Source organism: Urocampus carinirostris, chromosome 3 (assembly GCF_059441175.1).
Source record: "Urocampus carinirostris isolate Australia breed hairy pipefish chromosome 3, RoL_Ucar_1.0, whole genome shotgun sequence".
Classification (NCBI taxonomy): domain Eukaryota; kingdom Metazoa; phylum Chordata; class Actinopteri; order Syngnathiformes; family Syngnathidae; genus Urocampus; species Urocampus carinirostris.
In genome coordinates, this window is record NC_142351.1 from 23,594,879 (window position 1) to 23,620,814 (window position 25,936).

At 39.1% G+C, this 25,936-nt stretch overlaps 2 protein-coding genes across 3 annotated transcripts; both read right to left on the reverse strand.

Moving 5' to 3' along the window:
- Positions 1 to 473: 473 nt before the first annotated feature.
- Positions 474 to 13,308, reverse strand: xkr7a (XK related 7a). 2 transcript variants are annotated; one of them, XM_088331168.1, is made up of 4 exons: positions 12,701 to 13,261; positions 5,260 to 5,459; positions 4,242 to 4,304; positions 474 to 2,558 (listed from the first exon to the last, which is right to left on the reverse strand). In XM_088331168.1, exons 1-4 carry the CDS (start codon positions 13,222 to 13,224, stop codon positions 1,618 to 1,620), a joined length of 1,728 nt encoding a protein of 575 aa, XP_088187294.1. In that variant the 5' UTR covers positions 13,225 to 13,261; the 3' UTR covers positions 474 to 1,617. The 2 variants fall into 2 exon arrangements, with proteins under 2 accessions (XP_088187294.1, XP_088187293.1); XM_088331167.1 differs by lacking the exon at positions 4,242 to 4,304 and having other exon boundaries at positions 474 to 2,567; positions 12,701 to 13,308.
- Positions 13,309 to 17,737: 4,429 nt separating this feature from the next.
- Positions 17,738 to 25,889, reverse strand: rap1aa (RAP1A, member of RAS oncogene family a). The gene is made up of 9 exons (XM_088331170.1): positions 25,800 to 25,889; positions 24,961 to 25,080; positions 22,040 to 22,127; positions 20,961 to 21,029; positions 20,697 to 20,753; positions 20,468 to 20,608; positions 18,870 to 19,013; positions 18,658 to 18,790; positions 17,738 to 18,581 (listed from the first exon to the last, which is right to left on the reverse strand). Exons 3-8 carry the CDS (start codon positions 22,094 to 22,096, stop codon positions 18,704 to 18,706), a joined length of 555 nt encoding a protein of 184 aa, XP_088187296.1. The 5' UTR covers positions 22,097 to 22,127; positions 24,961 to 25,080; positions 25,800 to 25,889; the 3' UTR covers positions 17,738 to 18,581; positions 18,658 to 18,703.
- Positions 25,890 to 25,936: the final 47 nt, after the last annotated feature.

Below are 25,936 nucleotides of genomic sequence, written 5' to 3' on the forward strand. Positions count from 1 at the left end.
TTGTTAGTATCAGGCACCTTGAATTATGTCAGCCCTCAACCTGAGAAATAAACTAACCATAGTATGCGTATTGACAACATTGTAATGAGCATAGAGTACGCACTTCTTCAAGTCATTAGGGAGTTGAACAGACTGTAACCACATAGGGACACAACCTGAAAAGCACTACAACCTTGAATCTACTTAGATTGATTGTCTCAAAACTTTTGGACAAAAAAACTTGTCCAAGTCTTAAATGTTTCAGTTCAAACGTCCTTTTGTCCAATGAGTGACTAATTGGGAAGAACGGGATATTTCCCGAAGGGCCAGCTTATGTGAAGGTCGAGTTTTACCATTTGGGGGAATTCCCCTCTTCCAAATTTTAAGTTGGACACAGAACAGCAAGAATGATATGACTCAGGTACAATGGAGGGCAGAAAGGTACTAGGTGGAACAAAAAAAGCCAGGAAAATTTAAAAACAAAAGCGTAAAAAAAAAAAGAGCTGTTATCACTCTATATCAAGGGTCACCAACATTTTTAAGCTAAGAGCTATTTGTTGTTACTGATTGGAACAAAGGGCTACCAGTTATGCATTTCTAAAATGACAACTTATCATGTTTGTTTTTGGAGAGAACGTCGTTGGGCGTCGCCCCCAAAAATACGCAGAGAGGAGATATTGCGAAAAGGGAACGCGCTTTATTGCATTCGGGACACGTTCAAAGTTCCAGACGTTCAACATTGGCTTTTATAGTGTTCTCAAATAATGTTAAGCTATCTCGTGAAGGTCGTCGCACCGGCTCCTCAGCATATCAGCTTGTGACCTCTTGCAACAACGTCATCCCACGACCTTCACCAAATACCTACATACTTATCATTAGTTATTATCGACATTCCACAACACTGTATTATTATGTTGTTATTATGTTTTGACCAAGATGTAATTTTTGGAAGTCGAGTCAAAATAGGCTCAGTCAACTGCTAAAACATCATGCCAGTAAGAAATCAAATTTCCTGAAAAAACATAATGTGAGCTATTTTCAGAACCTGCCTTGTGCTCGCGGACACCTTGGTGGTGACCCCGGGTCTACACTAATAACACACTAATAATCAATGCTTTTGTGTTCAAACTAGTAGTTGCCCATACAAAATATAAGTGTTCGGATATTCTTTGTGTTAACTTCTATTTTATAGGTAAAAGTTAAAATTTTAAAGTGAAAAAAATCCTAAAACATTTTTTAACAATACATTTCTAACTCAAGAGTTAAAGCTCTATAACTTATTAAGAGTTAAAGCAGAGTTAAAACAACTTATAAAACAGAGTTAAAGCTATAACTTTGATCGCGCTACGACCAAATATTGGAGCCTTGAGTTCAAAGTAAACACAGTGACATTTAGATTTTTTTTACTGCACTTGAATTGAATAAGCTGCCCATAGAATTGACATTACCTAACAAATGTATCGCTTGGCTTGTTGGTAAAATCCTTTTAACTGAAACATTAAAGATTGGACAAAAGTTTTAGAGACAACCAAATATCCTCAATTGTAGTTGGCACCTCCACTGACAACGCCATAGCACTTGGCATTATTAACCACACTTCTTCAAGTTATGAAAGAAATGATCAGACTGTCAGTCAGCTCACACGGTGGTCTCGTATTCCATTACTTCCTTGGGCGTGCCCAAACAGCGGTATTGGATCCGCGGTGCGACAGGAGCGGCACTTTCCAGCACCAAGATGGTTTTGCGGAGCCTCCGGTCGATGTAATGAGCATCCCAAGCGGGGTAACTCTTCCTGGGCAGGTCTATTCGGATGACGGGCCCCTCTGTCCTAGGAGAAGGCTGGCGGACTGCTGCCCGGGCCCCCCGGGGCGGGCGCACCTGGAACACGTCTCCGTCCACCCCAGCGCCTTGATCTCTGTCTTTAGTTCTCTGTAAGGTCCTAGGAGGGCTGCTCACCACATCAGGAGGGAGGCTGCACGTAGGGGAGGCCAGGGCTTCGGATGCAGTCTGCTTCTCCACCGCGTAGCCCCACCCCGAGACGGGGCCATCCGGGTGCAGCAAGCAGTAATAAACAAACATGAAGAAGGTGCCCAAAGCGTAGCTGCTGGCCACCACACACACCATGATGACGGCGTAAAATTCTGAGGAACGGGGGCCGCGGTAGAGATACCAAATGGAGGTGAGAGCCACGTTCTCCACGAATACCGTCAAGCTGTAGGTGAGCATCCTGCAGCGCGTGCGGCCTTCCTTTACGCTGAACCAGCAGAAGACGTACACGATGCCCACCATCATGTTGTAGATGATCTCCTCCCACTTGGACATGCAGAAGTCCGTCTCGCCTTGAATGATCCAAAAGGTCATGATGCACCAGTGCGCCACCACGAAGATGCCGAAGTAGAGCTGGAACACAGAGGCGAAAAGTGCAAAGGCAAGAGCTCGAGCTCCGATGGTGAAGAGATGCCACAGGATCTGAACCGTGACCGCCTTGTAGCTCATGGGGAGCTTATCATCTCTGGATTGCCGCAAGACTTTCTGATAGGAAGCCACCATCCAGGCCAGGGACATTAGAGAGGCAGATGCTGACAGACCTACAGAAGACACAGTCAGGGTAGTGAGATTGGACTGGATGATGACCACTGAAAGTGACGTTTTAAATGAAATAGCCAAGAAAAGATACGCAAGATTAGCCTCAGTGTTAGCATCCCTGCAGAAGCATACGAAGATGAAAAAAATTAGAAAAATATAGATATTGTGGTACCTGAAGGTTAAACACAAATGTTTTACAAAGTTATATCATCTGATTAGGTGTCAAAAGCTGTATGTACATTTTAAATAGGCCCATTAGGCTAATACTGAAATTGCCTAATGTAAATAAATTCAGCCAAATGTTGCACTTACCTCAAAGAACCACAGCAGAAAATAATAACAGAACAAATAAACCCAGATTTTTTTTGAAAGAAAATCAAATCCCAGGTAAATTGTTTTTTTCTTTATTTGCAGATATTTTTAATCTTATTTTAAGTATTATTTTTCTTAATTTAATGTATTTTTCACATAAATATTCATTCAATTTTTGACTGACAATCTTTTAATAATTTCTTTTGCAGATACATATTCCAAAAAGTCCATCTTAAAACCAAAAATAAGTATGAAAAATGTTGTTAATTTTTGAAAAATAATAAATAACCATTTTACAATTAAATTTGCTTAGCCTACCAGAAATGTTTACTCATTTCAAGTATTTGTTTTACTGTATTGTGTAATGTTAAAATGATTCTTTATTGTTCTCATTTTACTATTTTACCTTTATTCATCTTTGAATTCATGCTACAAATATTGTCCCCCTTTGAGTTATCACTGCAATCACTGCCACTCTTCTTTTTGGGTAGGTCTCTATAAGTTTTGCACATCTTCAAATAGAAATATTTTCCCATTCTTCCTTACAAAACAGTTCAAGTTCGTTAGGGTTTGATGGTGATTGTTTATGCACAGCATTTTTTGTTCCTTCCACAAATGCTCCGGAGGATTGAGGTCTGGACTTTGGCTTGGTAATTTTAACATCTTTATATTGTTAGTTTTAAACCCTTTCATGGGCCTCTTGGTTGCTTTTCTGATTATTTTTCTCCTTGTTTGGGACAGGTCTTACTAGGTTTGCAGTGGTTTTATGCTCTCTTCATTTTAAGATTATTGTTAGCACAGTGATCCAGGAGATGTGTTAACGTTGCAAAATCTTTTTGTATCCTTGGGCAAGACACCAAATCCACAATGCCCCCGCTATGCAGGTAGTTGCCTTGCATGGCTGGCGCTGCAATCGGTGAGTTAGTGTGTGTAAATGGGTAAGTGTGAAGCACATTGTAAAGCGCTTTGGGAGGTCTTCAGTGACTCGAAAAGCGCTAAATAAATGCAGACCGTTTACATTTACATTTACAAATGGTGAAAAAAAACTATTGAAAAAAAATAGTACAATGAAAAAGGTAATTGTGAAAATAAAATGCTATAGTAAATGAGAACTTTAATAGTTGGAAAAAAGATCTGCAGGCGGAATATTTTCCTTTTTTTGCAATACTGCAAGATTTCTGCTGAGAAACAAAGTTAAAGGTAAGATTGGATTTGTATTATTTTCTATAGAAAACTTCGCGGTACCCTTCCACAACCAAATACAAAGCATTAGTGCAAGAGGTTATAAGAAGAACAGCTTTAGTTTTTGGTTGACATGTTAGTTTGTTGGTTAGTCGGTAAGTTAATAAGAATCACACAAAGACTACTTAACTGATTTCCATGATACTTTGAAGTGGGTGCACGTACAGAACCCATTTGACGCAGATCTGTTTAAAGGTGCAGATTGAGAAATTTATTTTTACCTACTGTCTTATGTGTAAAAACTGAAAAGTCAACCTTAGAAGCTAAATTGCATCATGCCCATGCAGTTATTTATTACTTATACTGGTTTAGATCTCACCAGTGGTGCAGGCTTGCTAAAGTTTGAACATAAAAATGCTAATATTCCAGTGTTGCAACATAACTAATTAGCAGGACCGGTGTTTTCGTGACATTAATTATTTAGCATGAGTATTTACCATACATTTCTAGGAATTCTATCAATTTAGGAAAAGTTGTCGGGTTTAGTTAAATAAGTCAATATATCTGCTGCAAACAATGCTATCTATTGTCTTCTCTTCCTATGACTACTCCTTTTATTCCTTCATTTTTTTCTAAATTATCATGCTAACTAATCAATGAATAGTACAAAAAAGGCTTGGATAGAGTTCACACCCATTTGTTTTTAAAATTTGTTTTTATCTTTAATATTTCAATCTTTCTTCATTGGGTGCGGGGGCCACACTGGTAGGGTGTTGTTCGATGGCTAAAAATTAAATTCCTCAGGCCATCTCCATGATATCCCTATCAGTGTGGATTGAGCACCCCTGAAGTCCCTTTCCTCACATGGGTAATTGAATTTATTTTATAAATTGTATTATTTATTTTTTTAGTTTTTAGTTTAACCTCTGGGAGGGGATTTTCTTTCTTATTGTACACTGACTGTTTTTATACAGCACTCCAATTGCCAATTCTTTTGGTGAAAAGTGCTTTACAAGTAAATTTTGATTTGATGAAAAACATAAAAATTAAAAATAAATGAAGTTTGGATTTATTTTGATCAGGGCAAAATTCTAAACGGACATTGACACAGCCGTAATATTATATAACAAACACACACTTAATCCTTAACAGTGCAATTGTAATCTTACAGGCGAGAGTTTGATAGAGGCGCTTTCTCACCCTGAAGAGGCAGCACCTGACCGGTGAGGATCATGATGGAGAGCTGCAGCACAAGCTGGGGGGCGCTCTTCAGGAAGCACTCCAGTAGACGCAGGATGCTGATGTCGGCGCTCTCAAACATCATGCGCCAGTAGTAGTGCCTCCGCTCCGGCTCTCTGTGCCACCGGCTTTGCACGCCCAAATACAAAGCCCGTACGTACCTGGGGGTGATATCACACTGACGTAATTTTGTTAGGATTTCCCAAAGTGAAGTTAAACGCATTGTTTTTAGTACATGGGATTTGCAGAGAAGACTAATCTGCTTTGCGCTTTGAATTTCAGCACACACATGTACAGGTTTTTTTTGTTGTTGTTTTTTTTAGGGCGGGGGTTGAATCCGCAAAAAACAGCAAGGGAGCAAAATAGAAGCACTCAATCCAGTTTGGAGATTGAATGGCAGATGAGCACACAGCTCAATGCAAATATCCTAGGCTTAACTCCAACCCCAACCCTCGGTTCCAGTAAAGTTCAACCAAAACCCTAACTCCATGATCAACCAAATCCCTGACCCTAGATTCAACCAAAACCCTTCCTTCAAACAAAACTACAACCCTAACACTAGCTCCAACCCCTACCCCAATTTTGTTGTTCAATATGGCTGTCTCAAAAGAAATAAATAAAAATATTTAGCCCTTATTTAGGCCTTTGGGTCAAGGGGTTCCTGACCCCTGCCTTACCATAGCCCGAGCTCCATACGAAAGCCTAACCCTAACCTTACCTCCAACCAATAATGTGGAATGGTTCAGAAATAGGCCTCAATTCAAAGCCTAAAAACGCTTTAAAATTCTAGTTTAGGAAAGATCCCCCCAATACAGTAACCATCTTCCTAGGTTAGCCACCAGTGTAGAATCGTTAGAAGTTTAAATTCTCTGCAATTGGTTAGTTAATTCCAAACCCTAAAAATGTCAACCCTAGTTCAGGGATAAAACCCTAACCCTTCTTCCAAAGAAAACCCTATGCCTAACTCCTACCAAAACCCCAGCCCTAGCTCCAACCCGAACCCTAGGTCCAACCAGAATTCTCACTCCAACTAAAACCCCAACACTAGCTTCAACCCTAAACCTTGCTCCAACCAAAACCTTAAACCTAATTCCTACCTGAACCCTTAGTCCAACCAGTATTGCGGAATGACTCGGAGGGTTAATTGGCTTCAATTAGTGGTAGAATTTGAAGCCCTAAAACTCTTTAAAAGTTTATGGGAAAACCCTTACCATTCTAACCCTAGACTGTCAACTGGCTTGACTGAGGATGGAACTCACAACCGCATGTATGTAAGGCACTTACCAGTTGAGGTACTAGTGGCATAGGATAATTTAAAGGCCATATTGTTTGCATTTGGGAGGTGAATTCCAATCCCAAACATTTTGAAACCGTAGAGAAGGGCAAAAACACTAACCCTAGGTCGACACAAAACCCTAACGTCAACCTAACACTAGTCCAACCAAAGCACTAACTCCAACTCAAACTCCAACCCCTGCTCTGATTGCTAACTTCTGCCACAACAGCAAGTGGGAGACACACGCCTAACACAAACAGTATTTCACGTGAGACACTCGTGCGGGCCAATCAATGAAACCAAGCATCACCTTGAGGGAGAAGCATCACAAGGCCCTGAAATCCCCAAGCTTGGTGAACCACGAGGGAGTCTGCATATAGCTCTGTTGTTTTGCTTCCAGCTAAACAAATTTCACCTCGGGGATGAAATGTGTAAAAGGCACACAAAGCAAATCACAAACCAGCACGATCCTGCAAAATAGAACAATAACACACGTCGTGCCTAATTGAGGCTGCAGCCTTCACTTTGGAATGTTTGGCAAGTGTCATTGTACTCCATCTGGCACTCCACGTGGCATCCAGTTGTGGAAAGTGATCATTCTTTGAAAATTTTCACATGATAGATTAGAACATGCACAACTTAAACTAGATTGGTTCCAAATGAGTCACTATTAGACTATAGGAAGAAAATAATTTCCAGGAAGTGGGGAAGCTAACATTAGATTGTGTCCCTATAATAACATTGAACAAAATGATGGTAGTATCATTGCAGCAAAACTACACATAATATTGCTCTTTCAAATATGACTTTTAGTATTTTAGCAGTTTTCATCTTGCTTTTCTAGAATAATTATGTTTTTCTTATTTGGCGAAAAATAATGTGTGTAGTAAAAATAATATAAGAAATAATTAAAATTATCCAAATGATCTACAAGAAAAACTATTTTCTTCTTTTTTTTGCAAATAGCAAATTATTTGATATTTAGAAATATTTTTCTTAATTTACTAAAGAAATAATTTTAATATCATGAGTAACATAGAATAAGTTAAACATTCTTAAAATAATTTAAAGTATTTTTCCCAGAGAGTCAACAATTACTGACATATTTATTTAAACAAAATATGGTACACATTTCTCAAGGTAAAAGTATCGAGTAATTTAAACAACAGCTGTTTTTATTTACCCTTTTCCAAATTTAATGCTGCATTGCAGAAGAAAGTATTGTTTCCTTTGCAGAAAATATTAGTCATTTAAATTTTTATTTTTCTATAGAACTGAGTAAAGAATATTCTCAAAAATATGTTAAAGTAAAATGAAGTAAGATAAATACTTAGAATGAGCCAATGAGTAAAATATTTGTTTTACAGTACATAATTTGATTTTTCAAAAGTTTTCGGAAAAATTTTGAAAAATTGGGAGTTCAATGTGCTTTATATTTAGGTAACTACGTGTTCACACTCTTTATGGTTTCAATACTTTTAAGTCTGTCAACTGCTAAAAAGGTCAAATTAAAATTAGTATTGATTTTCTCTATCACACTTCAAAAACAATTCTTCATGTCAGGACTGGCCCAAGCCTTCATGGGGCCCTAAGCAAATTTAGATTTGGGTCCCCCTATTACTTGTTAATTTGTATACCTAGGAGAAATCATTCCATGATATACTCCAGGGGTGGGCAACTATTTGGAGTCTGGGGCCGCATGTGACATGTTATACTTTTTTAAAAATAGATTAGTTTCAGCAAATTGGTTTTGAAACGACCACAATTAGAGCAAAATCGTATATTAGGTCCCTGTTTTACTTATGAAGTATTACTGTTGGGTTTTTTAGGGCTTTTTTAGTATTCCTGAAGTCGGATTTTTATTGAAGTTCTGTAGTTTTTTGTTGTTACTGTAGTTTTATTTTTGTACTATTTTGTGGTATTTCTGAGTTAATTTTATGTAGTATTTCCATAGTATTTTTTTAGTATTTCTCGTTTTACTAATGTTTGAATCGTTTTCTCATTTTGTTTTTAATTTTACAAGTGACTATGTCTCCTGTCGGATGCTTTGTTCCAAAAGCTAATATTTGCATTAATTGTTGTTTTGATGGCCCATCTGGCAGCCATGGGTATCATATATCGGGACTGGAAAACCTCAGTCCTACTTGATATAAAAAATCAGCTAGTTTTCAAGCGTTGCAAGACCTTCATAACGATCCGGGTGGTTTAAATCAACTATCGTGGTGCAACTAAACTCCGGTGCAGGACAGTGGCCCTCGAGGCACACCCTTGTTATTTATGAATGATGGATCATTCTTGAGTTCACAGCAGAGCCTGAAGGAGGAACGTAATCTTCCTAATAGGCACATGTACCGGACTGCAACAAATAAAACCTTCACCACCGCTGTTTTAATGCCATTACCGGTAATTCAGCTTTTTAATGTGTTGCTACACATACAGACACATCTCTTGGAGGAAGTGGGGAATCAATACCGATATGTCTACGCAGACGAAAATGCACGATGGAGAATCACAGGAAATGTTTCCGTTCATTCCAGCGATTGATTTGCATCTTATTTCATCAGGAAACACATCATCAGATGAAAGAGCTTCCAACTGTCTGCCAGCCTGCCGCCACCGCAGCCCATAGAAACACCTCCTCTAGCCCGCCAATGAGTCGAGGCTGTCAAAAGTGATCAGGGGGCCCAGAGTTTGAGAACTGCCTCTGATATCTGAATGAATCGCTGACCTACAGACCTACTAGCAGCCTCGCCAGAGAGGAAGCGGTTTGTTTTATTCCGGGAGAGTCAGCAAATTCCACTGAGACACACTTAAAAAAGGGAATTGGTATCTGAAAGTAAATGGCAGGAAAACTGACAAGTATTTATGTATCCCTAGGGACTGCTCTTAGTTCACACACCCTACCAACAAGGAGAATAATTAATATGAGGGGGATTCACATTAATTTCTCTACATAATCTTAATTTTACTTTCGTCACAGTTTTGAGTCAAAATGAGCCTTTTGTGCCCAAGCAAAACATATTAAATTGCAAAAATTAGAATCACAAATACTTTTGAGCATTCGAAGCACAAAAATAGGTCCAGAAAAACAGAAACAACTAACAAACAAGAGAAACTACTAACTCCTCAAATTTTCAATGGTGATACAAAGTCATGTATGAGAAAAACTGATTCTAAAAATAATCATTTGAGTCTTGCCGTGGTGCCTCAGGACTTTATATTTGTTTAATGACTTACTTCGTCGCATTTACAAAGTAAATTGAAATATGAGTAGTGTGTATGGGCTAGAAATTAAGCAATCAAGTAGGGTATACTGTAATACACTAATAGGGTATAGCAATTCCGAGGAATTTTCTGTAAGAAAATTAAGGTCTAAATGTGCCTTTTATATTCTTATACACAATATCTAATCTTACTTTTGTGATCTTTATACGTTAATACTCAATGAGTGTATTTTGAGTTGTTTTCAGGGGCGAGCACCTTCAAGGTAAAGAGAATAAGTTCCCAAGCCTCAAAAGAATTTGTCTCTAATTCAAAAAGTTACAAACTGAAGGCCACTGCACTGGCAAGATTCTCAGGTGACTCCTATCTGTTATCAAACAATGAACTTCAGTACTGTGGTGTCCAAAACTCCACACAAATGCTCTGCTCCTCATTCCTTTTCTTTGGGGTCTGCTAGCTGGTTAATCAAGATGGCATTGACTCCCACATTACAAGTCTGCTCAAGAGCGACAGTACAGAGACGCATTGTGTTTATAAAGTTTTACTATACTTATTACTCATTTATTAAACTCACACGCCATCTAGCGACCAACATTATACGCTGTATTTAAATATGTGTTTCCTGTCCAAACCAATCAGAATACTCTTACATGCACGTGGTTTATTCTATCTTCCAATCAGAATCCATGACACAGAATAATAAAGGTGCTCACGCTTCAGTCCGTGGGATTTATTGCATGGCAAACTAAGAGTGCTTTACTTGTCTGTCATGCTTACTTTTCTTTAATAAATAAGTTTGTTCGTAACTCAAAAAGAGTCTCTTATTTCATCCAGACATAGTTTTGAACCTGGCATTTCCTTCGGAGGAGAGTCAGGTGTCCCATGTTATTCACTACTGCCCATCCCTCAGGTTAGTAAACTACTTTCTGTTCCTCCCTCAAGGCTTGTAACTTGCCACTTACAATGTGAAAGCAACCCAGACATATTGTGACAAGGTACAAATATCCTTCAAAAAATCCTGTGGACAATATGTGCATCGTGGTGGATCTTTACAATTTTTGTCAACTTTTCCCTGGTTTCACTGTAGCGCAGGGATCAGGAAGCTTGAGAATAGAACCATTTAGTTTAAAAAAGGCTTGTATTTTAGGGCCACAGCACACTTTTTAAGGGAAAATTCAATAAAACCACCAAACCTTCTGTCCACCCACACTTAAAATGTGTCTCTCTCCTGCAGTTTCTGAAAATCTTTAAGGCTCAGTCTGACCATCCTTTTTGTTGTAAATAATTGTTTCAAAACAAGGTGTGATCAGAGTTCTTTTGAAAAATGTCACAAAATACTGTAAACAAGAAGGATATGGATGTATTTATCTAATTTCTCTGGATGCTTGGCTGACATTTTCGTGTGTTTACGGTTTGTTTTGTGGGGCTTTATCATGAAGTGTCTCAACAGTGAACAGATTGTTTGATGGCCTTTCATATGAAGGATTTCTTAGAAATGCACAGGTAAAAAGTGGTTTGTTGGTGTAACACTGTGAGTGTAAACTGTAGTTGATACTTTCCCCTATATATTTTGGACCAAACGAGTGATTTATTATGCTACTTTGGCTTTGCATATTCAAAAATTTAAAAAGTCACAGAGAACAATACTATGGTCGTTGTTTCATCTCCAAGCCAGTTACTTTTGAAAAGAGCCACATCTGGCTCGCAAGCCATAGGTTCCCGACCGCTAACGTAGTGTAAAGAAGCAGGGTGACATTTGCAGCACTGGAAATTCGAGAGGTGAGTTGGAAAACCAGACCTGTCAACCTGTACATTCTTGCCGTACAAAGTACGTTTATTATGCATTTTAAGACGTGTACGACGTGCAAGAAAATCTGTGCGGAAAAACGCAAATTTGTCAATTATGGGTACCATCCGGTATACACCGACTATCACGAAACAGCAAATCAATCAAGTCAAACGAGTTCGCCGCCTCTATCTCTGTATCGTTTTTTTCCCGTTGCAAACGAAGCGAGCGGTTTGATGCTATTTTGCGCATGAGTCTGCCGCCTCGGATTTCATGTGGTAGTTGTGTAGTCAAAGGAAGTCCGTCTCTTTTTAGAGAACCGGCTTTTTCGGCTCAACTCATTAAAGAGAGCCGGCTTTCAAACGGCTCACTTGCTTTGATGCATTATATTACGAATTATGTTGTATAAAGAAGTTAAGAAAAAAAGGAAGTATAAAAGGAGAAAATGAAAAAAGACAGGTTTGTGGTTATCCCTTTATTCAGTATATTACCAACAATAATTTAAAGCAGAAAATGAATTCATAATTTCAATAAGATTTCCTTCTACAGTGAACATCCAACCTACTTCATTTTTGAACTTTTTTTTATGATAAACATCATTCATGTTGAGCAACTCAGTATCTCACAACAAAATGTTAATTAAAAATATATATGACATAACAAAACTACATAAACACGTTTGGGAAAAAAAATATGGTGTAAGATTATTTTGTATTTTGTTAGGGAAAATACAACATTTTGTAAGGGCATGAAGCCGTGGAGGTTGACAGGTATGGAAAACTGACTAGGCAGGTGAAACCATTGCGATAAAGGAAACTCGCCCCTAAATCGGCAGCGAGAATGCCTTAAAAATACGTGCCCAGTTAGCGAAGTAGTTTTATATCAAAGTGATCATATAGGGTCAAGACGTACTACTACGGTGAGTGCCACGAGGTCATCCGTGAAATTTTCTATTTAGTTGAGGATAATTTGAGTAGGCTGCTACTATTAAGTGCGATTGGATAGATTTAGCTGCATATGAGGATCCCACAACACAGACGTTGATGTTCAAGTCAAACACACTGTCCCACACAAAGGCTAGGGTGTGTATAGGTCGCCAACATCCTCCTAGGTCTTACCTCCATACTTGTGCCAGTTGGAGGATGTGAACGACGGCCTGGAAGAACCAAACGCACACCCGGTAGCATCCCCGGGCTCGTCCCACGGCGGCCTCTCCCGGAAGCATCCCTACCCTTACCCCGGCCCCAACTGACCCGTCGTCGGCGGTGCGGCCAGCGCCCCGCTCGTCGCCGTCTTTGGCCACCACCATGGCGGCGGCGGCCACAGTGCTGCTTTCCGGCGTGTCGGAGAAGTCGTAAGCGAACCATCGGAAGCTCAACACCTGCACCACCACCGACGGAACGATCACAAAGACGAGAGTCAGGGCGAAGCACCAGTACTCCCTGCGGAGGTAGTAGTCGGCGGTCAGCCACAGGTCCGAGGCCCCGTCCGAGAAGAAGACCAGAAGAGCGGCCAGCGTCCAGCAGCAGTCCGACGGGGAGTAGCGATGAACGGCGGACGCGCTGTGGAGAGGCCCGGGGAGACAGTTGGCCGGGGTTTGGGTTCGCGGAGAGACAGACGAGCCGTCAGATTTCGCAGCCATGTTTATCGAAGGGGGGAGTGAGTAGGAAGATGGGAGGATGATGGAGAGGGAGGTTGGGGGGAGAGCTCGTACAGCTTAGGCAGAGATGTGTACTAGTTATATGTCGTTCGTGAACGGAACGGATTCATATGCCGGATCTTGGAAAGGACGGATATCTCGTAATGCTATTCATTCTCTCTTCTCTTACTCCCTTCATTACTTAGGTCAAAATTAGCCTCAACACTGAGGGAGACACTTTAAGGGTGTTATTTTGATATGGGACAAAACCATTATTATTATTATTTTTATTATCGTTATTTGATAGATTTTACCAAATCATCAAACGTCTCACACAATAAAATCAAATGTGCTGAAGAATTAGCTTTCGTTTGGAGAGATCGTTTGGTGTTTTTTTTTTCAATTTTGTCTTTAAATATTTGGTGTGGCTTTCTCCCCCTCTCTCTCTCTCTCAAATAAATAAATAAAATCCAAATCCAGATTTGCTTTTATCGATCTTTGGTTATAAAATATCCCCGACCCTGGATTAAAGCATCACAGAAAATTTGAAGAGCCGTTTGGGGTCGAAAGAGCTAACTCTTTTGAGTGAGCCGAGCCAAACAAGCCGGTTCTCTACATAGCGCTGGAATTTCCATCACTAGCGTGTTTTGGGAGGGGGAGAAGGAGGAAGAGAGGAGAAAGGAAGTGCCTGGACCAATAAACACCGGGATGAGGAGAAAACGTCGCTTATCGATCAAGTCAGATGGTTGAATGCTGCAAATGATAGGAGACATTTCATGGTCTCTGCAATTCTTGAATGAAGGAGAAAGGGTATTTAAAAATACAGTAGGTGCAGGTGTCTCCCTTGACCGCTAGGGTCGTAGGGGCACCACTTCATGTGGTAGGGGGGCACTCAGATAATTGGGGATCGGCTGCGGCGGGTGGGATTTACATTTAAAACTAATAGATGGGACATGCCAAACCTAGATAAGGTTTGAAAAAATAATAATCAAATGTACCAGTAACTAAAACAGTCTACGAATCTCTGGCCTGGAGAGGGAAGGGCAGCACCAGGCTATACTCGCCCAAGACACACCACAGGAAATGGTGTCTCTACAACGTGTGTGGTTAAGGGATCCGATTCATTCATTCATTCAAATATTGGAACTGGAAATTCGAGTCGCGATTTAATACCTGATGATGGGAACAATTCATTTGGACCAGGAGGTAGAGCGCTCGTCTTGGGACCGAGAGGTCGCAGGTTTGATTTCCGGCTCCTCCGAGTTAAATCTTTAAGTGTCCTTGGGTAAGACACAGCAAACCTAATGCCCCCTGATAAGCAGGTAGGAGCCCTGCATGGCTGGCACCTCTATGGGTGTGTGAGTGTGTGTGAATGGGTTAGTGAGAAGTGCAATGTAAAGTGCTTTCGAGGTCCTCAGTGATTTGAAAGGCACTGTATAAATGCAGACCATTTAACCACAAAAGTTAACTAATTGAGGAAATAAACAATAGCACACTGAACCCCACTTTTGTTTTAAATTCTGCTACTGTATTTTTTTGTTTGTGGCTTTTTTAAGCACAACACAAAAAACCAAAACACGTAAATTGTTAACGAAAAGAAACAGTAAACTATTTGCTGTACAATAAATTAGTACATGGGCGCATTCGGACTGTTCTTTTTTTTTAACAAGCAACAACAAATTCAACCCAAGCACCCCCAGAAATGATAGCATTCTTAAAACTCTCTTTCCCTTAGTAAAGTACAGAAACTGATTAAATATATAATTATAATAATAATTAAATATTTTCAAAGTAAAACAAAACAAAAATATAAACAATGCAGCATCTGAAATACTCCACGGTCTTAAAATGGTTTAATATAAATTACGTTTTTTTTAAAAAAATAATGAATTTATTCTATCTACCTCGGTCATATCCCTCAAGAGGGGTGGCCGACAGCAAGACAAACACATACAATAACAAAGAAAAAAAAAGGGAAGAAATAGCAAAAAAACACATACAAACATTTTTGGACCATGGCCAACCCAACTGCCCAAACACTCAAACAAGTTAGGCACCTCGGCACCTAAGTTTGTCATGCTTTCGTCCTTCCAGATGAAACGGGACACAAGAAAGCGGCCATGTCACTCTGGTCAGGGTGACACAACACACTTTTTGTTTAACAGCAGGGCCCAACAGCTTTCACTGGTTTACCCCCGCTGCATCATACAGGTGCCCTTCCCAACCCTTAGAACGCGCCCAAACATCCCACTATCCTTTTACAACACCTAAAATTATTAATTTAATGCCTTTTAAGACTTTTCGGGAATCCACGGAGTAAAGAAAAACACATGAACTTGAATAATGGGCAAAAATACATAAGTCTCCTACCAATGTTAATTTTATCAATATTGAACTATCTACCCACCCTGGGCATATCCCTCGAGAGGGGTGAATGACAGCAAGACAAACACATAAAAAAAGAACAAAGAACATAAAAAAGGGGAAATGTAGCAAAACACACAAAAATGTTTGGGCCATGGCCAACCCAAATGCCCAAACAAGTTAAGCACCTCGGCACCCAAGTTGGTCATGCTTTCGTCCCTCCAGATGAAACAGGACACAAAAAAACGGCCATGTCACTTGGGTCAGGGTGACACAACACACTCTTCTGTTCAACAGCAGGGTACGACAGCTTTCGCTGGTTTACCCCTGCCGTATCACACAGGTGCCCTGAATATTTATAGGTTGAGAAATTTGTATCTCTTTGACATGGCAGAATCCAAACCAAGTAGGAACCCGCCATGTTTGTATTGCATCTTGCTGCTATGCTGTGCTCACTTGGCACTGTTTTTTGTTTGCAGTAGGCAATATAGTGCCATCTATTGGTCAAATATTACACAACTGGGCCCTTTTAAAACATAAACTTAAAGACTTTTTAAATAGAGGTCATATATGTGACCACCTGTAGCCTCTGCAATTGTGCCGTTTTATAAAATTGTGTATTTTATGTGTCTTTTTCTGAAAAAGTTCCTCAGGGGACAGCCATTGAGAATTAGCTTTGGCTAAAATGTTATAGTACGTGACATGAGTTTATGGCCCATACTTGTCCTTTTTTAAAATAAACCAAACTTAATGTACCTTCAACCTCTAATAACTACCACCGGTAATAACATAGTAATAACGTAGTAACAACCTAGTAATGACACGTTTAAAAAAAAAGTATCATAGGAAACGACCAGTAGCAAAGTAGCTTACAGCTTTGAAAAGTTGGCGACTCATCTTCTAAATACACAATGTCCCTTTAAGTGCAGACTTGAGGACAGAGGGCCATACATCCTTTTCCATGAGGTGTGTTCATCTTTAGCAGTACAGCATTATTACCAGCACAATATTTATTCACAAAGAATAAATTGAATTTTCCGCATATATTGCTACAGCCAGTCATGATATAGAGACATAACAGATTTAACTTTTGTATCTTTAAAATGTATTATATGCAGTTTTTTGTGGGTAAAATTACCCCAAAAACCTGCATAAAGTGTTTTTTAGGTCAAAATTGTTTTGAAAGATGTTTGCATTAATAGAAAAAAGTTATTTAAACAAATTGTAGCGACACGGCGGATGGGTGGTTAGTGCGCAGCCCCACGGTGCAGAGGTTCAGGGTTCAAGTCCAAGTCCAGCTGCCACAGCCTTCCTGTGTGGAGTTTGCATGTTCTCCCCGTGCCTGCGTGGGTTTCCTCCGGGCACTCTGGTTTCCTCCCACATTCCCCAAAACATGGATGTTAGGTTAGTTGGCTGATCTAAATTGTCCCTAGGTGTGAATGAGCGAGTGAGTTGTCTGTCCCTGTGTACCCTGCGACTGGCTGGCATCCAGTTCAGGGTGTCCCCTGCCCACTGCCCAAAGATAGCTGGGATGGGCTCCAGCACCCCCGCGACCCTATTGAGGATAAGCGGTACAGATGGAGATATTTTAACAAATTGTATTGACGTTTTTCTTTAGCAGATGTTAGTACCCAACTGTAGAACACCATTCAATACCACTAGTATGTAAAATGATCTCCCCGCAGGGAAAAATTAATACATTTAAAAAAAAAAAAACTAAAATCCATGAAAAATGTCTAATTTGTAACATTTGCTATAGTTTGTATAGTATTTCCGCAGTGCACTGGTTGGCACATTCACCTAGCACGCAAAAGGTCCCCAGTTTGAGACCAGGTGGAAATATTTGTTGGCCTTGAGAGGAATGGGCACCACTGGGCTGTACTTGCCAGAGACACACTCCAGGAAATGCTGCCCATACGACCCTAGTGGTTAAGGTGATCCACCAGTGCACCACTATGGTAGTATACAATTTATTTAATTCCAAAATCTTGGTTCCTAAAAGGAAATATTTAATTCATACTGATACCATAAAAAAGGATGTAATCAGCCTTGAAATCTAGTATTGGTACAAGACCACCCTCAATTTAAATGCACTTGCCTTGCTAATTAACCCCATTACAAATAAGCAGTTTTAAACACCAAGACACGCAAATTATAATGTACTAAATTTTAATCATTTAAAGAGAAACAAGCAGCAATGAATGCAGTACTTTAGTAAAATATTTCATTACATCATTCGGACACAAACCGGAGGACAGCCTCCCCACCAATCAGTCTATAAAACGTCAACATCCTCAGCTTTTTAATGCACAATAAAGTGGAATACATTTCGTTGAACGCCGACTGCTTACGCCTCAATATAAAACCAAGACACTTAGGATATACATTATTATCAAAGTGGGAGACGAAGATAAAAACAATAATGCACTGTCACGGCCGCTGTTAGTGCATAAATGTTAAAGCCAACATATAAATTGATGGACTTAAAGACAAAATATCAAAGCGCTTGTCATCTATGCACAAAATCATACATGATGTCACCATGTAACATTTTAAAAGAACAAACACCAAAAAAAAAAAAAAATCGAAAAAGGTTTTCCAAACATGTAGCGACGACTCCTGCAAACTCCAAACATGTAGCGGCGACTCCTGCAAACTTGCAGGAAGGACGTAGAATGTCAGATGGTCCTCGGCTTTTCACTTGATAGTATGGTTTCCATTTAGTCATTTAGCCAATAGTGAGTCAAAAAAAAGCTATCTAAAACCCCTTGAATGTGAATTGTCTGGAATGGCGGTTAACAAATTTGTCCCCCCAAATTAGCACCCTGGAAAAAAATACAAAGTGGTTCAAATCTTTAAAAGAAACAAGAAAAATCACTTTACATTTGTTTTCAATAAGAAATAAATCCAATTAATAGCTGATGTGGAGGTCAGACATGAATTCTGATACAGGTGAGGAAATAAACCCATTGAATAGCACTTTATTGTTGTGGCCACTGCAAAGGAAAGGATTACATGAAAATCCAGTGTTGGCACTCGCTTGTGATGAAGGCGATCTTGATAAACACTCACCTGGCCTGCAGCCCATTTGTGTCAATGTGTGCGTGTGAAAAGGCCTTCACAGCAGCGTGCAGCCTCTTTTCTTTTTGGGCTTCTCTTCCATTGGGGTTTTTCTGTTGATTTGTCGAACCAGATCGTAGAAAATCTACAAGGATAGCAGGTGAGCAGGAACATTCGATGGTTTGGCCAAAGCAAGTGTACAGCTTTGATACGAGCAAACTTACTTCGTTCACATTGATCTTTGATTTAGCTGATGTCTCTAAAAAGGCACAGTTGTTCCACTGACGGGCCAAATTCTGACCCTGCTCTTTGCCCACCACACGCTCATCCTCCAGGTCACATTTATTCCCCACCAGGATCATGGGGACCTGCTTAACCAAAGGCAACTATTGAGTGTTAAGACTTCATTTAAAAACAATGAAGTGATTACTGCACGAACGAGCTGCTTTGAATTGGTAAACCATTCCTAGCATGCCGTCCATCCTCCCACTGGAGCCAAACAACAACAAACACAATGAGATGCAGTTGACATTTGTAGCTACGCACAAAGTATGTGGCCGCCTGCTGAATGAACTATGAACTGATGAGACATGCGAGGGCAGGGATATTTATCGATTCCATTGCTTTTCTCAAGTTTACTCCTATATTTTCACGACTTTAAAGACACATAAGAAAGCATTCAGTTTTCTTCAAAATGTGTCATATGCTGCAGTGCGGCCTTAGTGTTGTAAGGCAGCATAGTAGAGGACACTTCTGAATATGGGTAGAACTTTTTTTAATAACACCACAAGTTTGTGAAAATACGCAACTGTTGTCGCCATCTTGAATGGTCATGCCAAACATATGAACAACTATGAAAAGGCGTCTGGTGTGCGTACAGTATTTTTGTGAACTGAAAAATCTAAAGTGATAACTGCTTTGTATTACCAATTAAGTGTGATAATTAAAACGGAATGAAATATGTAGATTTATAGATTTATTTATATATTTGTCGCCGATTTACAATTTCAACCTCGATAACACTAAATTTTGGGGACCCATAGATCTCTGTTGGGACCCATAGACTTTTGAGCATGCGAGTCCCCGGGACCCATCACTTTTCTGAGGTAAAATGAACACTGGTTTAATTGGCAACGATTACGAGTAAAAAAATGTTTCCGTTGTGGCTGTTTTTTCAGCTTCTGGACAAACTGACCCACTGAGGTGCATAGTTTGAAAATCATTAATGGTTTTTTTGGCCCAGGTGTGTATGATTCAAGTAAAAAATTAAATCGCAATCATAAATTATATCAAACCGCAATACTTGTAAACTTGCTATTATTGGGAATCGTCATAAATTTAATTGCCACCTTAATATTGTGATAAGATCGAATTGCGACCAAAGCATAATCGTCCTACCCCTAAAATGTCCTAAACCAGAGTAAAAACGAATGTTGGAATTTGTATTCATAATATTACTGTACTATATTTCTTAAACCCAAGTTCGTCATGCTTTCGTCCCTACAGATGAAATGGGACACCAGAAAGCGGCCATTTAAAAAATATATATATATTATTTTTTTTTTGCTATTTATTTCCCTTTTATTTTCTTTGTTAATCTATGTGTGTGTCTTGCTGTCAGTCACCCCTCTTGAGGGATATGACCAAGGTAGAAAGATAGATAGATAGATAGATATTTCTTAAACAGTGCATTACATGATTCCTCTAGCGTTTGTGGGTTAAAAGTGAGGTTGTGGGCATTTTTGATCAATTAAATGTGTAAAGTGGATTCCCTTATTTATAAAATAAATGGGCTTTACAGGTTTCAATGTAACACACTCACGTCCTCAGTGTCTTTTACTCGCAGGATCTGCTCCCGAAGGTCTTGCAGGTCATTAAAGGTCGATTGCGCCGTAATGGAGTAGACGAGAGCAAAACCTTGCCCATTTTTCATGTACAGGTCCCTCATGGCCGTGAACTGCTCCTGCAGAGCACGACAATGCCAAACATACATGCGTCAACGCACTTGCTCAATTTTACTTTGCAGAATTTGTGGTTTGGGGTCCACGTACTGTACCAGCTGTGTCCAAGATCTCCAACATGCATTGCTGTCCGTCAACTTCCACTTGCTGCCAAAGAAAACAAAGTCTTTAGTCATAATTAGAAATAAAATTGTGATTTAGAAATACTCTCATAAGTCAACACACTGCATTATTGGAGGGTACATTTACATCAAGTACACAAAGATACACGTGACAGCTCACAAAAATCATATTGGCCATTATTTAAAAATAATATAAAAGTATAACAAGCATATTTTTTTCAATACATTCTACCTTTCTGTAGGAGTCTTCTATTGTAGGGTCATACTTTTCCACAAAAATCCCTTGCACAAACTGGACCGTCTGGAGTGGACAAAAAAAAAAAAAAAAAGGCGTACACAAAAGTCAGTACACAATTAAAATAAGATCAATGTAAAAAAAAAAAAAAAAAAAAAAAAAAAAAAAAAAAACTTACTATTAGTATTTTTCCAGATTTTATTTTTTAATGGCAAAACTATTTAAGAAGAGCAAATTATTTGTGATTACACAATTTGATAAATTCACTCATGTTAAGTATATATTGCTTGACTACAAATTTTTCTTAAAATAAGAACAATATTAGAAACGAGGAAATTAATCTCCCAGAGTAACAAGATCATTGTACTAGAAAACGTGTACATTTTACTTGCTTTACTCCATTTCAATTGTTGCAATTAACCAGAATGTTGTATTGTATTTATACAAATGGGAATAGGCAGAAAAATAACATTTTTATGTAGGATTTCTTTATAAAATATTATAAAGTGGTGGGACATGCAAAGAATGAAACTGGACGATTTTTTTGTGATTGAAAAATCCTCAGACTAACATCAAATTGAGATTTCCCATAGAAAGCGTCACAATCTGCATGTTAGTTGACAAAAATGATTGAGGCAATTCTGTTATTTGCACAGCAAATTATAGTTAATCTCAAAAAGTATATTTTGTTGTTTATAAAGGATTCAGCAGATGCACGATATTTCCTACAGCCAAAAAAAATAGCTATGATTTTTGTTCGAACCCGTTTTAGTCTGACTTGCTGGCAGAATTTATCACCAAAACAAAAGTTTCCACTGAAAAAATATACGTATGAATAAAATGGGCCTTTGCATTGCCACTTTAATGTGAAAACGCATGTAAATCTTAGGTTCCTGTTGACTAGTGTCTGTTCATTTTCAACCAATTACAAAAAAAGATTCAAGTTTCAGAATTTTTCAAAACCATATTTTCGGCTCGTGTGCCTTTATAAATGTTTGTTCAAAAAACAATCACAGTTTAGTCAAGCATTAAAAGAAAACAACACTGATGTGGAAGTGGCACCATCTTTCCCTCACCAGTGCAGATTTTCCCACGCCTCCTGAACCCAGCACCACAAGCTTGTACTCGCGCATGGTGAGCAACTTCGGTGGACACCGCGAGGGTCTGCCAAAAGACACTGTCAGTCACAGGGTGCGTGCAATATGTTCAGCCGCAGAAAAATATACGTAGAGCAAAATTCACTTTAACAAATGAGAAAAAAAAAAACTCCCCCCAAAACGGGAAGTGCATTTATGGGTTGTGTGACAGCCACGAAAGACATTTACGCAAAAGCAGCAACAGGTCGACGAAGAAGATATGACAACGATGAAGATCACAACTTGTATTGGCTCATTCTTGGCTACTAAAACGAGCCCTTCCCCACCCACTGCCATGGGAATTGTTATGATGGGGAGTTGCCTCTTGAAAAGAAAATGCTCGATAGTAACTTTAATAGCTCTTAAAATTCAGGTTTAAGATTGTGACTGAATTCATTCACTGCCAGACAATTTAAAATAAATCTTTGGTGTTACCAGCTCGGTAGCCTAGATGGTAGGGCACCCGCTCCGAGACTGGGAGGTCGCTGGTTCAAGCCTCGGCCGAGTCATACCTAAGACTTACAACATTGGTACTCATTGCCTCCCTGCTTGGCGCTCAGCATTAAGGGTTGGAATTGGGGGGTTTGGTCACCTAATGACTAAAATGGCTGCGCCCTGTTAGGTGTATCGACATTTCGTTGTGTGTGCATTGTTACAAAGAATGACAATAAAAGTAAATTCTTCTTCTATTATCCGTCAATGGCAGCCCATTTAAAATGGATCCAAGATGTTTTAGCAGTGAATGCCACTGAATGTTAAAAAAGGTTGACATAAATGGTAAATGGTCTGCATTTATATAGCAGTAACGCACCATGTAGCAATGACAGAAGAGCTACAAAATGGACGTAATTACTCCCAGTATACAACATGAACTGGTTCTGAGGTAAGGAAGGTGAAATTGTTGTATGGCAGGGCATTGAAACCTATGCTAATTAGCTAACAGAAAAATGATAGGAATAAGATCAAAGGTCCTCCAGGACCTCTTGAAGCTTCATAATCTGTTGACAACCCTGCAAATAAATGGTAATTGGTCTGCATTCAAATAGACAAAGTTATGTAACATTTTTTTAAAAACTCACACAAAACAAACTGCTTAGCCAATAAGGAGTCACAACAACAGATATGAATTAGTGTGGTCCTCTGAAAAAACTCTGATAAACTTAAAAGCCAAGTTTGTCCACATCAATTCGTCAAAATTACACAATATCTCTTGCCTCGACATTGCAAACAATGTGATACACCAATTATGAGATAAGTTGACTGTATGATTGGTTATTTATGGGGATTTTATGCAACCTATCCAAATCACGATATCTTGTGAAAATGTTAAGGCATATAAAGGGTTTGTTACTCTTTTTTAAATCCACAAGAAAATTGTGACCATTGTCAACCTAATGAACTGTTTTCAGGGCTAAGCTGAAAATTCAAAAAAGTAGCGTTTTAAAAGAATAGTCTTTAGAATTGTAATTGAAAATAAAGTGAAAGTTCTACAAAAAATATAAATGAAAATTTTAAATTATGAAATAATTATTAGGATCTACTTCCTGAATCACTTTCAAATTTTTTCACACTTTTTTCTCACTCCATCTTAAAACTTGTCACCAAAATTTTAAAGGAAATATATTTGATAAGGATGACAATATTACAAATGTTTCAAGAGACAGACAGATCCCTGCTGGCTGTGTAATATTTAACTGATTAAGTTTATGTATTTATTAGGGAAGCAGCAAAATGAAAATATTTGGGTAGAAACCTAAAACTGAACATGTGTAATGCTTAGCTGAAATACCTAAAATCTAAAAACTCTTGGCCGAAATACTGAAACAGCAAAACCAATCTGTCATATCTCCAGTTTGGACAGGGTTCTTCTTCTCCTTCCTTCTTGTGCGCCAAGCAGTCACGTCATGCCCAAAACCCCTTAATTTGGTGACGCATGATGTAGAATATTAGCATTATATTGTCACGAAGAGATAAAGGGAGAAATACATTTAGAACTTATTTCAAAGTGCACGCACAGATCCTAGGTCTTCGTGGCTCTTGTCAAAGTGGAAATATACAAATACACTCTGTTGCATTTGGGCAGCATTTGCAATTCTAAAAGTGACGTGCGATACACCACCAATGGTTGCAAGGACGGCTCCACAATGACTCATTGTGATCACCCCACTCAAGGGCATGTAACAACTGAAAATGGAGATTGCAGGCTACAGGCACCACTGTGACATTCAAATCATTCACGGCACAAGTGAGCCCATAGTCCACAACAATGCTTTGGATTTAAAGTGCCCAGTGAATATCTTGGCCATTGAATTACATAAGTAGTTTTTTTCTAAACAATATATTAAACTGACAGCTGTAGTCAATAAATTCAATCTAAATCGAGCCCACTGATGTGCATTTTTAACAATTTATCGAACAATTATATACAGAATGAGTGGGTTATTAAAAGGGCTAATGCAGTTTTCTAAGTGCAATGTAAAAGCACTTTCTACATGTTATCTAGTGTTCTCTTTTATTGATGTTTACTAGGTTTGTGTACTGTAAGTCAATGCTAAAGCTATTCCACCCTGGTCATCCTGGAAGGGGGATTACCACTTCCCAAGGTTTCTTTTTTCCTCACACTGAGGTTTTGAGCTTTTCCTTGCCCGCATGTTGGTTTAAGATCAGGCGATTGTGTAATTGTAATCCTGTGCAGTCCTTTAAGACATTTTTGTGATTAAGGGCTATACAAATAAATGTGACTTGACTTTCTTTTCATGACTTCCTCTGGGGGCTCAGGTTTCCCCTGAATGTGGATTAATATTTCTTTAAAAACTTCATGCGGGAATCATTGAAGATATATATGCATTGGAAACACATACTGTGTAGACAGCCGCTGCAGACGTCAACTCCCTCTACATCTGGGAGATCTTTGGGTGTGCAAATGACAAAAGAAGGTGGTGAAGGGTCCGCAGGGGCCACAGAGCTTGAAATTGGAAGCCCTTAATCAGAAATTGAAACATTTCTCTAAATTCAGCTGATGATGTCAATCATTCAACAACTGCATAGTATACAGATTATAACTGCATGCATGTTATTTGGATTACATTTCAAGTTATTTGGAAAAAAATCTGAAAATATATCAGATTAAAGCACGAGCAGTAGTACTTTATTTTAGTCAACCCGTTCACGAAAAGGAAGGGTGTGGCTTTTAGTTTCCCAAACTTGCATTTGTCTACAATAAAATATCAAAATCGCCTCGCAAAATAGCGAATACTCGATGTGGCAACAGAACAGAACTTTGGAATGACGTCATGGATGAAAATGCCAAGTTTTGTGCGTAATGTCAAAACTATTTCAGTGTACTATACTGCACTGCACTGTACTGTACAGCATTTCGCGAACTACGAAACTAAAACGGAATACTTTATGCAAGAAAATTAGCGACTCGTCGACTAACACAACACAGATTCACTTGTCAAAGGGTATTTGTGTCGCCAACAACTGTACTGTATAGTTAATCATTAGCTTAAGGTTAGCAGCCTGTATGCTAATACACTTCCTCTCCGCAGGAGAAAAACTCCCACGCCATCGAACGGTAACTCTTTTCCGCGCTGGAAACGTCAACTCTCATGAACTAATAAATACTTGTATTGAAAACCAAACAAACTTGTTAAAAAACGCCGAATTCGACCCCACGGGAGCTTTAGAACATACTCACTGAGGTTCGCTGCGTGTATTTGGAGGTGTCCTAAATCATACTGGGCAATTGTGCGGAAGAACGGAGACAGCTGTCGGTGATTGGCTCAAGATCAGCCAATTGCAGCTCTCCATGTTCATGCGCTCATTTAAATGTCC

Excerpts from the sequence above, each read along its gene's own strand:
- xkr7a (XM_088331168.1), bottom strand. The coding sequence starts at position 13,224 with ATGGCTGCGAAATCTGACGGCTCGTCTGTCTCTCCGCGAACCCAAACC. Across the intron at positions 4,305-5,259 it reads TCAGGTGCTGCCTCTTCAGG|ATCTGCGTCAAATGGGTTCT; the intron begins GTGAGAAAGCGC and ends ACCTTTAAACAG. Across the intron at positions 2,559-4,241 it reads TCATGGAAATCAGTTAAGTA|CATCTGCCTCTCTAATGTCC; the intron begins GTCTTTGTGTGA and ends TAGGTCTGTCAG.
- rap1aa (XM_088331170.1), bottom strand. The coding sequence starts at position 22,096 with ATGCGCGAGTACAAGCTTGTGGTGCTGGGTTCAGGAGGCGTGGGAAAA. Across the intron at positions 20,754-20,960 it reads TAGAAGACTCCTACAGAAAG|CAAGTGGAAGTTGACGGACA; the intron begins GTAGAATGTATT and ends TTTCTTTGGCAG. Across the intron at positions 20,609-20,696 it reads TCTTGGACACAGCTGGTACA|GAGCAGTTCACGGCCATGAG; the intron begins GTACGTGGACCC and ends CGTGCTCTGCAG.